Source organism: Manis javanica, chromosome 15, assembly GCF_040802235.1.
Source record: "Manis javanica isolate MJ-LG chromosome 15, MJ_LKY, whole genome shotgun sequence".
Classification (NCBI taxonomy): Eukaryota; Metazoa; Chordata; class Mammalia; order Pholidota; family Manidae; genus Manis; species Manis javanica.
Genome location: NC_133170.1, coordinates 3,026,633 through 3,041,201, shown reverse-complemented (window position 1 = coordinate 3,041,201; position 14,569 = coordinate 3,026,633). Strand labels below are relative to the sequence as shown.

The 14,569-nt window shown below is 40.5% G+C and overlaps 1 protein-coding gene across 17 annotated transcripts in view; it reads left to right on the top strand.

Moving 5' to 3' along the window:
- The window catches only part of PPHLN1 (periphilin 1), a 98,296-nt gene that overhangs the window by 4,185 nt on the left and 79,542 nt on the right, over positions 1-14,569 (top strand). For all 17 annotated transcript variants that reach the window (XM_037009763.2, XM_037009813.2, XM_037009798.2 and 14 more), the window contains one exon: positions 13,554-13,645. In XM_037009763.2, the coding sequence (XP_036865658.2) occupies positions 13,554-13,645 (92 nt within the window). The remainder of the gene's footprint in view (positions 1-13,553; positions 13,646-14,569) is intronic.

The window sequence follows — 14,569 nt, the reverse complement described above, 5'->3', positions numbered from 1 at the left end:
CAGCTTTGTTCTTGAGAACGTAACGAGAAGCTGACATTGGAGATGAGCGCCGGAGGGAGAGTAGCACGTGAAGGCGGGTAAGCAGGAGACTGCAAGCAGAGGGGGAGCCTGCCAGGGCGGGTGGTGAGAAACAGCAGCTACTTGGAAGACGAGCAGTTTGTGCGCCCGGCGGTTCTGGGGACGGCGGGGAGATGGTCGGAGGTGAAGCTGGGAAGGCAGGAGCAGTGCCACAAAGAAGCCTTTTTCAGGTGAGGGTTGAAACTATTCTTTTGATATGGAGAACCATTGAGGGATTTTTAAATTAGGTGTCTTATCAGAGTGAACACTGTGGCTACAGTTTACAGGGTGGGAGAGAAGCAGGGAGACCCCTGTTTTACGGGGAGTTCAGTGGCTGGATGAAGGGCATCTGAACACAGGTAATAGTTTGGTAGTGAGCTTTCTCTTTATTGGAGCTGATAGACATAACTGGACTTTGTGAAGAGATAGGACAAGTTTTGGGTCTTGTATGATGCAGGTTTCTGATTTGGGCCTTTGGGACCTGGTGTTACCATTGACCAAAATGGGGAAGACAGGAGACGAGGCAGATTTCTGAGAAGGTGAAGAACTGGTGGCGTGTTGACTTGCAGGTAATCCATCAGATATCCTCTTTTTTTTTTGTAACTAAGGTATCATTGATACACACTCTTATGAAGGTTTCACAAGAAAAACAATGTAGTTACTACATCACCCTTAATAATTATCGAGTCCCCCTCATGTCCTACTGCAGTCACTGATCAGACATCCTCTTGAAAGGAGTCAGGATGGAAGTGAAGATGTGGGCATCATTTATCTACAGGGAGGGTATTACCAGCATTCATAAATCCACTCTGTGATTACTAAGCATGTAGATTATACAATGAAAAATTGCAAGATTAGGGGGATCTAGGGTTTGACATTAAGAAGGTGACATTAAAGTGGTGATCATGTAGACAGCTGAGAAAAGCATTCTAGGCAAGGAATAGTCAATGCGAAGGCCTATTGTTCGTCTGAAGTATGAGATCACATGTGACCTTTCTACTTACTGTGGTTGGCTATCAGATAGTTACTGATGCATGTAAAGAGAAAGGAATGGGTTTGGGAAGGAGGGACAGCAATTTATCTAGTGTATTTCATCCTGGAAGCTGATGAGAACAATGTGCAGTTATACTCTATAGTCTAACCTGCTGCTGTTACCTGTTTGGATAAAATGAAGAGTTAGTTATTGCCTTGCCTGTGGATTCCAAGTGGGAGTGGTTTGACAAAGGGTATTACCCGTGACTTTCTGTTTTCTCAGTTTCCAGGCTATCCTTGCAGAGAATTCAAGTCCTCCCTTTCCCCTTGGCCCTCAGTTGGGTGGCTCACTGGAGTTGCTCGAAGAAGTATTTTTATTTCTTTCTGGAATTAAATATAGTTGACTTTTGAGCAACATGGGTTTGAATTGTGAAAGCCCACTTATGTGCAGGGTTTTTTGATAAACATATTGGGAAAGTTTTTGGAGATTTTGTGAGTTTGAAAAACGTTTGCTCTAGCTTGCTTTATTGTAAGAATATAGCATATCAAACACAGAGCACATGAAATATATGTCAATGGACTGTGTATGTTACTGCCAAGGCTACCAGACAACAGTTGGCTGTCAGTAGTTCAGGTTTTGGGGAATCAGAATTACAGATGGACTTCATTCTAATCCCATTGCTAGAGGTCAGCTGTATACCATAATGGCATATTACACATATTTTCTTTATTGAATGCGGCATAAGAGAACGAGATTTTTATAGTCAATAACCAGTTATTAGTAAACTTCTAAATGAAGTTTACATTCTCTACACTGAATTCTAAGTCTGTTTTCTGCCTCACTGTGATGTGGAGAGGTGTCCAGTGGTCAGTTTTCATATCCTCTTGGGTTGGAGAACTTTACTTCTGAGACTTCTACTGGGATATTAGTGACGTCATGACCTGGGAACATGGTCCCTTCCCTGGGAGAGCATTTTGTTCAAGTTGAGCTGATGGGCTTCTAGTTGTGGGATGGGTCAGTTTCCTCAATCTGGATGATGCCATAAGTAGCGTGTGCTGTTGATCAGAAGGTTGCTGTACTCATCAGCGGTTTTACAGTCCTTTGAGCGTTACAGGTCCTGTTTGAATTTAAGGTGAAACAGCATCTTCTCATCCCTAATTACCCTACAGCACTTTCACCATCATGTCCTTCTTTGGTTCCTTTTCCCTTTTCTGTTGTCTTAGGTCAAGATCCAGCGTAAGGCCCATCTTCTTTACAGCCCAGTATTCTTTCTTTTCTTTTGTACATAATCCTCAAGCTTTGTCTTCTGTTTTGTTTTACTCACAGTACAGGTTGCATATGGACTCTTCTGTTTATATTCCTGCATCCCCAGTTACATAGACTTCCCAAGGATAAAAGTAGTTTAGTACCTGGACATGGCCCTCCCCAGTGCTATTCAATTTTTGGGGGGATGTTTTATATGAGTGGATAATTGTTTTATCATACCAAATTCTATTTAATTTCCCCATTTTATTATGTTCTACTGTTTTGATATTCTTTCTTCTGAAAAGGTATAGCAATTTAGATTACAATAAAGCATCATATTCTGATACCCTTTTGTATGAACAGTTATAGGTGTGAATATAGGTATTCATTACAAATGAAATACCTACAGACTCTGAAAAACAGTATTTTTGTATACCTACCGGTAAGTGATAACTTAAACAAATAATTGATTACAGGAGATCAGTTTATTGCCTAATGTCTCTATTTAATCACTATTTTGTAGACATTTAAGCAATTAGCTACTGTTACTTGTAAAGGAAGATACTTTCCTTTTATACAGGTATTCACTATATGTACAATAATTGAATTTTAAATTAAGATCCTTAAAAATTGTCAACTCTTTAAAGGTAAAGAGAATTTATTTACTTTATTTACTAAACATTTTTACTTGAAACAAATTTCTGTTCTTCCCTGTAAGGTGAATACTCCATTGGGGCATCAGTAGATAGGGAGTCAAATATGCAAAACCATTAGCAAGGATTACCTGAAGGAACTGAAATGGTGGGAACAGTAGTGCGTTGTCTGGCCGTTTCATGGATGCTGCTTATTTCTAGTAGAAATTAGTTCAATATACAGATTGATACCCTGCAGAACTGATCGTTACATTCAGCAATTTCACTTGCTCTGTCTGCTTTGTTTCCAGTTTATCTAATGCCAGATAAATTTATGTTTGTTTGTTCCTTACATTTTTTTATTGTGGTAAAACATAAAATTAACATTTACCCATTTTTAAATGTGCAGTTCATCAGTATTAATAAGCACATCCGCACTGTTGTGCAACCATCACCACTATCCGATCCGACTCTCCTGATTGCCCCAAACCAAAGCAGCACACCCGTTAAACAGTCACTCCCTACCACAAAGATTTGTTTCACTTAGGTTTTTTCTGCTTCTATTTGTTGAGGCGTCTCTGGGTTTTAGCTCTTTGATTTGTTCGTATTTCGCTCTTCCACAGATGAATTTACTTGGTCTCTTTGTTTCTTGATGATGCATATTCTAGACAATCCTGTGTCAAATTCCTACATGATTCTATTTGTTTTTTGCTTGCTTAGCTGCTTTGTTTCCAATTGGGCAGTTTTCATCAAAATTACATACTTTTACTTTTTTTGTTCCTTTTTTTTTCTTTTTAGCTTCTATAAATTGTGGATTGATTAATTAAAGTAGGGCTACTTTGAGGTGATTGCAACAGAACTCTGTTGTTTTCCAGACTGTCAGGCAGAAAAAGGCAGCTAAACCAGAAGTGACCCGACGGTTGAAGACTGTAAGGACAGGCTTATTTCTGTCCTTGGCCAATGAGGTCTTTCACAAAACCCCCTAATCTTTCTAGTAGAGCTACTCTGGCCTTTGAATTTCATGCAGAGTGGTAGGTAGAGGTACAGGCTTGAGTTGATTTAGATTTTTTTAAAATGTAAGAATAGTTCATAGATTTGCAACTTTCATCCTGAATTGCCCATTCTCTCTTTTGTTTTGCTTTGTTTTTTTCATTTTACCCAAGCTTGCTCAGTGCACTTTCTTTATTTTGGGGGAAAGCCATTAAAATATCCTCCATCAAATTTTTGCCGAGTAAGTGTAGTGTTCTTTGATGAGTCGATGATTGTTGCCTTGATCGCAGGATGACTGTTGGAGGTGGGGCTGTAACCGCCAATATAAAGCTGGAGGGATTTTCAGATGATGGGTGCCAGTTTTTTCTTTTTTAACTAAATGCGAAATAATTTAAAGCAGTTTCTTAATATTCTACATGAAAATGACCTTAAACATCTAATGCAGTCCTTTCAGAGATAAGGACAAGGGAGATGCCCTGCCCAGCTCTCAACTGGCAAAATTAGGACTAGAATTCTCTAACATAATTTTGTCATTTTTAATGAAACTTGGGTGCCCTCTGGTGGTCAAAATAGTATCTTTTGTTTTCAGAGGTGTGCTTGAGGGGAGTTTGGTTTGTTAATGCTCACTATTTTTTGTTTTGAGAGTTTTATTCATACAAATAAGGTTTAATTATTTTTCTCCATTGGTTGGTTTATACAGACACAGATCCTGATGTCTGTATTTTTCCTCCTTCCTATAGGAGATTGTTGAAAACTTTAAATTTGAAAGGACTCAACTAAGTAATATAATAGTTACTACATTTTTTTGCGGGAAGCCAGTAAATTTTCAATATTTTAGTGTTATATCTAGTTAAGGAACTATATAGTATTTCCTTAGAACTTTTATAGTTTATTTTTCTTATTAATTTCAAAATCTTGTTTTTACTTATATTCACCCTTAGTTCATTAATTTATATTCATAATTTTTGTCTTCGCTTGGTACATTATGCTTATTGAATGATTTTCAGGGTCTTTAAAAACAGTTCCTTACTTTTATAATAGATAATAGGATGTGTGAAACATGATGCATTGAAAATATTTACCCTCCTTCTCCCACCACCCAGTTGTCCCCAGAGGCAGGTCCCGTTGTTACATCTCTTGTTTATACTCCCAGATGTAGTCCATGCATATGCTTGTCCATTCATGCTCTGCCTTTTTATTTTCCAAAAGTGGCAGCATACTCTGTCTGTTGTTTTTTACTTAGCAGTGTATCTTGGTAGTCTTTCTAAATCGTTGTATATGGGGTTACTTTTCTTTGAAATGGTCTGCCCTGTATTCCTTTGTCAGTGAACCACACTTTATTTCATCTGTACCCTACCGATGGGCGTTTGCTTTCAGCCTTTACTGTGCACATGCGCAAGCAGGCATAGAGATAGTACATATGTGCATCTAGTATTTTTTATTTTTTTATTTCTTTTTATTTTGGTATCATTAATCTACAACTACAGAAAGAACATTATGTTTACTAGGTTCCCCCCTTCACCAAGTCCCCCCCACATACCCCTTCACAGTCACTGTCCATCTGCGTAGTAAGATGCTGTAAAATCACTACTTGTCTTCTCTGTGTTGCACAGCCCTCCCTGTGCCCCCCGTGCACTATACATGGTAATTGTAATGCCCTCTTTCTTTTTCCCTGCCCTTATCCCTCCCTTCCCACCCATCGCCCCCACTCCCTTTCCCTTTGGTAACTATTAGTCCATTCTTGGGTTCTGTGATTCTCCTGCTGTTTTGTTCCTTCAGTTTTCCTTTGTTCTTATACTCCACATATGAGTGAAATCATTTGGTACTTGTCCTTCTCCGCTTGGCTTATTTCACTGAGCATAATACCCTCTAGCTCCATCCATGTTGTTGCGAATGGTAGGATCTGTTTTTTTCTTATGGCTGCATAATATTCCATTGTGTATATGTACCACATCTTCTTTATCCATTCATCTACTGATGGACATTTAGGTTGCTTCCATATCTTGGCTATTGTGAACAGTGCAGCGATAAACATAGGGGTGCATCTGTCTTTTTCAAACTGGAGTGCTGCATTCTTAGGGTAAATTCCTATAAGTGGAATTCCTGGGTCAAATGGTATTTCTATTTTGAGCATTCTGAGGAACCTCCATACTGCTTTCCACAATGGTTGAACTAGTTTACATTCCCACCAGCAGTGTAGGAGGGTTCCCCTTTCTCCACAACCTCGCTAACATTTGTTGTTGTTTGTCTTTTCGATGATGGTGATCCTTACTGGTGTGAGGTGATATCTCACTGTGGTTTTAATTTGCATTTCTCTGATGATTAGCGATGTGGAGCATCTTTTCATGTGCCTGTTGGCCATCTGGATTTCTTCTTTGGAGAACTGTCTATTCAGCTCCTCTGCCCATTTTTTAATTGGATTATTTGCTTTTTGTTTGTTGAGGTGTGTGAGCTCTTTATATATTTTGGATGTCAATCCTTTATCGGATCTGTCATTTATGAATATGTTCTCCCATACTGTAGGGTACCTTTTTGTTCTATTGATGGTGTCCTTTGCTGTACAGAAGCTTTTTAGCTTGATATAGACCCACTTGTTCATTTTTGCCTTTGTTTCCCTTGCCCAGGGAGATATGTTCATGAAGAAGTCACTCATGTTTATGTCCATGAGATTTTTGCCTATGTTTTTTTCTAAGAGTTTTATGGTTTCATGACTTACATTCAGGTCTTTGATCCATTTGGAGTTTACTTTTGTGTATGGGGTTAGACAGTGATCCAGTTTCATTCTCTTACATGTAGCTGTCCAGTTTTGCCAGCACCATCTGTTGAAGAGACTGTCATTTCCCCATTGTATGTCCATGACTCCTTTATTGTATATTAATTGACCATATATCTTTGGGTTAATGTCTGGAGTCTCTATTCTGTTCCACTGGTTTGTGGGTCTGTTCTTGTGCCAGTACCAAATTGTCTTGATTACTGTGGCTTCGTAGTAGAGCTTGAAGTTGGGGAGCGAGATCCCCCCCACTTTATTCTTCCTTCTCAGGATTGCATTGGCTATTTGAGGTCTTTGACAGTTCCATATGAATTTTTGAACTATTTGTTCCAGTTCATTGAAGAATGCTGTTGGTAATTTGATAGGGATTGCATGGAATCTGTATATTGCTTTGGGCAGGATGGCCATTTTGACGATATTAATTCTTCCTAGCCATGAGCATGGGATGAGTTTCCATCTGTTAGTGACCTCTTTAATTTCTCTTAAGAGTGTTTTATAGTGTTCAGGGTATAGGTCTTTCACTTCCTTGGTTAGGTTTATTCCTAGGTATTTTGTTCTTTTTGATGTTATTGTGGATGGTATTGTTTTCCTGATTTCTCTTTCTATTAGTTCATTGTTAGTGTATAGGAAAGCTACAGATTTCTGTGTGTTAATTTTGTATCCTGCAACTTTGCTGAATTCCGATATTAGTTCTAGTAGTTTTGCAGTGGAGTCGTTAGGGTTTTTTATGTACAATATCATGTCATTTGCAAATAGTGACAGTTTGACTTCTTCTTTACCAGTCTGGATTCTTTGTATTTCTTTGTTTTGTCTGATTGCCATGGCTAGGACCTCCAGTGCTACGTTGAATAACAGTGGGGAGAGTGGGCATCCCTGTCTAGTTCCCGATCTCAGAGGAAAAGCTTTCAGCCTCTTGCTGTTCAGTATGATGTTGGCTGTGGGTTTATCATATATGGCCTTTATTGTGTTGAGGTACTTGCCCTCTATTCCCATTTTGCTGAGAGTTTTTATCATGAATGGATGTAGAACTTTGTCAAATGCTTTTTCAGCATCTATGGAGATGATCATGTGGTTTTTGTCTTTCTTTTTGTTGATGTGGTGGATGATGTTGATGGACTTTCGAATGTTGTACCATCCTTGCATCCCTGGGATGAATCCCACTTGGTCATGGTGTATGATCCTCTTGATGTATTTTTGAATTCGGTTTGCCAATATTTTGTTGAGTATTTTTGCATCTACGTTCATTAGGGATATTGGTCTCTAGTTTTCTTTTTTGGTGGGGTCTTTGCCTTGTTTTGGTAGTAGGGTGATGTTGGCTTCATAGAATGAGTTTGGGAGTATTCCCTCCTCTTCTATTTTTTGGAAAACTTTAAGGAGAATGGGTGTTATGTCCTCTCTGTATGTCTGATAAAATTCCAAGGTAAATCCATCTGGCCCGGGGGTTTTGTTCTTGGGTAGTTTTTTGATTACCACTTCAATTTCATTGCTGGTAATTGGTCTGTTTAGATTTTCTGTTTCTTTCTGGGTCAGTCTTGGACTGTTGTATTTTTCTAGGAAGTTGTCCATTTCTCCTAGGTTTTCCAGCTTGTTAGCATATAGGTTTTCATAGTATTCTCTAATAATTCTTTGTATTTCTGTGGTGTCCGTTGTGATGTTTCCTTTCCTTTCTCGTTTCTGATTCTGTTGATGTGTGTTGATTCTCTTTTTCTCTTAATAAGTCTGGCTAGAGGCTTATCTATTTTGTTTATTTTCTCGAAGAACCAGCTCTTGGTTTCATCGATTTTTTTCTATTGTTTCATTCTTCTCAATTTTGTTTATTTCTTCTCTGATCTTTATTATGTCCCTCCATCTACTGACCTTAGGCCTCATTTGTTCTTCTTTTTCCAATTTCGATAATTGTGACATTAGACTATTCATTTGGGATTGTTCTTCCTTCTTTAAATATGCCCGGATTGTTATATAATTTCCTCTTAAGACTGCTTTTGCTGCATTCCACAGAAGTTGGGGCGTTGTGTTGTTGTCATTTGTTTCCATATATTACTGGATCTCCATTTTAATTTGGTCATTGATCCATTGATTATTTAGGAGCATGTTGTGAAGCCTCCATGTGTTTGTGAGCCTTTTTGCTTTCTTTGTAAATTTATTTCTAGTTTTATACCTTTTTGGTCTGAAAAGTTGGCTGGTAGGATTTCAATCTTTTGGAATTTACTGAGGTTCTTTTTGTGGCCTAGTATGTGGTCTATTCTGGAGAATGTTCCATGTGCACTTGAGAAGAATGTGTATCCTGTTGCTTTTGGATGTAGAGTTCTATAGATGCCTATTAGGTCCATCTGTTCTAGTGTGTTGTTCAGTGCCTCTGTGTCCTTACTTATTTTCTGTCTGGTGGATCTGTCCTTTGGAGTGAGTGGTGTGTTAAAGTCTCCCAAAGTGAATGCATTGCATTCTATTTCCTCCTTTAATTCTGTTAGTATTTGTTTCACATATATTGGTGCCCTTGTATTGGGTGCATATATGTTTGTAATGGTTATATCCTCTTGTTGGACTGAGCCCTTTATCATTATGTAATGTCCTTCTTTATATCTTGTTACTTTCTTTATTTTGAAGTCTATTTTGTTTGATATTAGTACTGCAACCCCTGCTTTCTTCTCTCTGTTGTTTGCCTGAAATATGTTTTTCCATCCCTTGACTTTTAGTCTGTGCATGTCTTTGGGTTTGAGGTGAGTCTCTTGTAAGCAGCATATAGATGGGTCTTGCTTTTTTATCCATTCTGTTACTCTGTGTCTTTTGGCTGGTGCATTCAGTCCATTTACATTTAGGGTGATTATTGAAAGATATGTACTTATTGCCATTGCAGGCTTTAGATTTGTGGTTGCCAAAGGTTCAAGGTTAGCTTGTTTACTACCATACTCTCTGACCTCACTCGCTTATTGAGCTGTTATAAACACAGTCTGATGATTATTTCATTCCCCTCTTTTTTCCTCCTCCTCCATTCTTCATATGTTGGGTGTTTTGTTCTGTGCTCTTTTTAGGAGTGCTCCCAACTAGAGCAGTCCCTCTAAGATACCCTGTAGAGGTGGTTTGTGGGAGGCAAATTCCCTCAACTTTTGCTTGTCTGGAAATTGTTTAATCCCTACTTCCTATTTAAATGATAATCGTGCTGGATACAGTATCCTTGGTTCAAGGCCCTTCTGTTTCATTGCATTAAATATATCATGCCATTCTCTTCTGGCCTGTAAGGTTTCTTTTGAGAAGTCTGATGATAGCCTGATGGGTTTTCCTTTGTAGGTGACCTTTTTACTCTCTCTGGCTGCCTTTAATACTCTGTCCTTGTCCTTGATCTTTGCCATTTTAATTATTATGTGTCTTGGTGTTGTCCTCTTTGGATCCCATCTCTCAGGAGTTCTGTGTGCCTCCGTAGTCTGAGCAACTATTTCCTCCCCCAGTTTGGGGAAGTTCTCAGCAATTATTTCTTCAAAGACACTCTCTATCCCTTTTTCTCTCTCTTCTTCCTCTGGTACTCCTATAATGCGATATTGTTCCTTTTGGATTGGTCACACAGTTCTCTTAATATTGTTTCATTCCTGGAGATCCTTTTATCTCTCTCTGCATCAGCTTCTATGCATTCCTGTTCTCTGGTTTCTATTCCATCAATGGCCTCTTGCATCTTATCCATTCTGCTTATAAATCCTTCCAGAGTTTGTTTCACTTCTGTGATCTCCTTCCTGGCATCTGTAATCTCCCTCTGGACTTCATCCCTTATCTCTTGCATATTTCTCCGCAGCTCTGTCAGCATGTTTATGGTTTTTATTTTGAATTCTTTTTCAGGGAGACTGGTTAGGTCTGCCTCTGCAGATCTTTTCTCAGGTGTAACTCTCTTGGACTGGACCAGATTTTTTTGCCTTTTCATGGTGATTGCAGTGGCTGTAGGCAGGTTGTGGGTGTGTCAGCTGGGAGAAGAGAGTCCTTTCTTGCTTGCTGGATGCCTTGCCCTTCTCCGCTGCCTGAGACAGTTACCCGCACTCCTGGCGCAGCTATCGGGTTAGTCCCCTAAGCTGCTGTGGGCGGAGTGTCCGTCAGAGCAGCGCGGAGCTCTGTGGGGAGTGGCAGGCATGCCAGGTGTGCTCCTCGGTGCTAGCAGTGACCCTGCTGGGCAGCTATGTAGCAGCAGCGGCCTTTGGGTCTGGCCCAGGCGGCTGTGTGTTGGGCTGGGATTTCGGTCGGCTGTTGGGAGCGCGCCTGCTCCCTCTGGGTCCACTGCTGGTGCGCGCAGGGCTCTTCCGCTCAGGCTTCTGCTGGGCTCCTCTGGCTTCACTGCTGCCGGTGCGTGCGAGCCATGCCCAGGCTGTTCGGTCGCGCCGCTGCAGGCTAGCACAAGCCTCTCCTGCAGCGCATGGATCTGCTCTTGGTTCCTTCCAGCGCTGCCGTCCCCAGCGCGCGCTGCCCCTCTTCCGCTACTGGGCCCATGTGTCGGGGTCTGCACCAGTTGGAGGAACGACTGGCAGGCTGCTTAGTGCCTTGAGGGGCTTCAGAGCTGCCCTGCCTCTGTTTAGGGCGCCTAAGTTTCCCCAGTATTCCCAGCTGCCGGGACAACTTCATCCAGCTATGGGGTCCCTGTCTCTTTAAGGCTTGCAGAAAGCACTCGCTTTTCTTTTGTCTCAGGGGTGCTGCTTGCGGGGATCTGCCCACAGGTTTTGCTTTTCCGTTTCTCTAATATCCAGCACCTCGTGCACCTTGTGTCTGCATTCCGGGTGCGGATTTCTAGAGCTGGTTGTTTAGCAGTTCTGGGCTTTCACTCCCTCCCCGTTCCGACTCCTTTCTTCCCGCCGAGTTTTGGGGTGGGGGAGCGTTCGGGTCCCGCCTGGCCGCGGCTTGTATCTTACCCCCTTCATGTGATGCTGAGTTCTCACAGATGCAGATGTATCCTGGCTGTTGTACTGCATCCACTGGTGTCTCTTTTAGGAATAGTTGTATGTATTGTATTTTCATAAATATATATGTTTTGGGGAGGAGATTTCCTCTGAACTACTCACGCCGCCATCTTCCCGTGGTCCCCTGTGCATCTAGTATTTTTAAGAGATACTGCAAAATTGTTTGCAGTCTGTCCTGAATTGTCTTTCCTCCGTTAATGTATTAGACTGTTGCTGTTCTTACTCTTGCCGAAGCAGTTCCATTCTTGAAGAACTTCGGGTAAAAATTACTGCTCTATAATAATTTTTGTTTTCATCTCTTACTTTGAAGAAAATTGAGCATCTTTTCAGAAGACTGATTCTTTATATTTTCTTTTTTTTTTTTTTTGACTGTCTTTGTGTTTTATGTTCATGTTTCGTCTAGGTTGTCCATCTGTTTCCTGCGATTTCAGGCTGCTCCTGTCTGTGTCTCTGTCTGCATCTTACATAGACTAAAATCTAACTTACTCATCTGGCTGAAACCTTGGGCGGGTTCAGTAAAGGTGGGAGACGAGGAGGGATGTTGACAGTTCCTTTACTTTTAAGCTTCCATCAGTTGTTATACCTGGACAACTGGTTGTCCGAAATAACTTTGTTAATGATGTCTAATTGTGGACTGAGGATTCAGGTTGATTTATAACATAATGTTAAAAGCTAATTTGTAACTTAAATTAAGGTTTTCCTAGGCATTTTTGGTTAGTTCATTTTACTGGACTTATTTGTATAGTATTTTACAGGTTTGTTTTTACAGAGAAAATTAAGATTGTTTGCACTATGATAGTGCAAAAATATTGCCCTCATCTTTTAGTCTTTATTTTTTCCTTTGCCTCAAACTAACCTATGTGATTAGAAGTCTATATTGCTAAAAAAGGATGTCCGTGCCTTTCCCGCCCTTAGCATCGCGTCCTGAAGAGGCACCAAGTGTTTCGACATATATTCTCCGAAGTGTTTTCCTTCTTCACAGACCTGCGGACTCTGCACCTGGACTTGCTCGTTGTGTGCTGTGTGTGGAAAGCGCTTAGTGCCCATCCCATTTCCATGTCTCCCTCCGGGCGATTCTTCTGCAGAGAAGGATGGGTCACAGTTCTTGGCTCAGATTCTGCCCCGGGATTGCTTCTCTCTGTTCTGGGTCTGCCCTGTTAACCATTTGTCATCTACTCTAGGGGTTGGCAAGCTGCTGCCAGTGGGCCACCTTCCTGTTTCTGTGAATTTTATCAAAACATGGCCACACCTGTACGTTTTCATTGCCTATGGCTGCTTTCATGTTATAACAGCAGGAATGAGTAGTTGTGACAGAAACCTGTGACCTGCGACACTGAAAGTGTGTCTGGTCCTGTATAAACCCCGCTCTACTACAGCGTATCTCACGTGAATGGCCCTTGGGCTCCTCCCTGCACCTTCTTTACAGGATTTTTACAGGTGTTTACAGGATTATTTGTTTAATGCCTTTATCAGTTAAAACCACTTCATTGAACATAGAGACAGAAGATGGAAGTCTCAAAACATAGGAAGACAAAAAAACAGTATTACACAAACCATCCACTGGGAAACAGGAGTAGCTGATCAGCATTCTAAACTTGCCATTGAAGTGACTCGTCTCTTATTTTTACTGAGAATGAAGAAATAATTGCAGTCTTACAAATACTGATTTTTTTTATGTTTGAGAGTCGATGGGAACAAGCTCTTTGACGCTTTAGATAGCCTTGGAAATGAAGGGAAGGTGGGACTTGCTATTAATGTTTTTCAAAAAGAGAATTACAAAATTGTTGGAGATAGAGTTTTCTTAATCATTCTTTTTTCCTATTGGTCACTTACATTTTTTTTCCTTAAGTATCTCAGAAAAATATTTGTCTTGAAAGGTAATCATTTACTCATTTATCTTCCCTGTTACTTCCTAATGACGTAAACACCATGATTCTTTGGTTTCTTTTATTATTTAGTGGCTTACAGAAGAGATGAAATGTGGTCTGAGGGACGATATGACTATGAAAGGCTTCCAAGAGACCGAGTACCTCCTCGAAGTCACCCCAGTGTAAGTTGCTCCTCTGTGCACAAGAACTCAAAACCTGGTGTCTTAAGGGAATGACAACAAAGCCAGGGCTCTTAAAAAATCTTCAAGGGCCAGAAGGTGACCGGTGTAGGTTGAAATACAGATAGACGAGCTTATCTTTAAAAGTTAAGAGTTTTCAAATAAAAGGTGACATTTAATTTATGTAGAAAATTTGCACATTGTTTAAATTCCTAAAGTGGAGGGTTTGCATTGAATTTAATCTCTCAAGAAAATTTCAGGTTTGATAGAAGTCAGACCATCTGTTAACAAGGAAGTATTCAAGTACTGTTCTCCTACCTACTGTTGGCTGTCACCTATTTTTCAATATTCCTAAAAACTTTTTGGAAATTGGATACATGAAATTCTAAAGTAGGGGCAGCTTGGACAGGCCGTGTATGTGACCCTTGCTTCTTGCTCTGGGAATTGGGAGTTTTTAACCAGGCCTTTCCTCTTCTCAGGGAGCTTGTGTTTTGCTTATCGTTGTATTCCTAGCCCTGTGTCTAGTACCTGGTACGTAGTGAGAGCTCAGTGTTGAATGAGTATATGCATTCTCCCCTCACAGCCCTCTATGTGGACGCAAGGGAGAAAGGGTTTGGGGAAGGTCAAGAAGCTGCAGATCTTACACTTTCAGACAGGCCCATTCTAAGCACCAGGGGATTGGCGTTGGGGTGGTGGTGTGTGAATATAGTATAGATGTGTTAGACGCCATCAAAGGGCACAAATATTTGTTTATGTGTTAGTTTTTTATATAAGTGTTGTAAGCAAATCCTGCAGCCATCTTAGAGGGGTGATGTCCTCTTCATGGCTGTCATTTGGCCTAGGTTATAGCTGGGGTCAGGCTGGATCTAAAATGATTGACAATGGAAAAAATGATGAGGCCTACCGTATTTCAGAATGGGCATACTT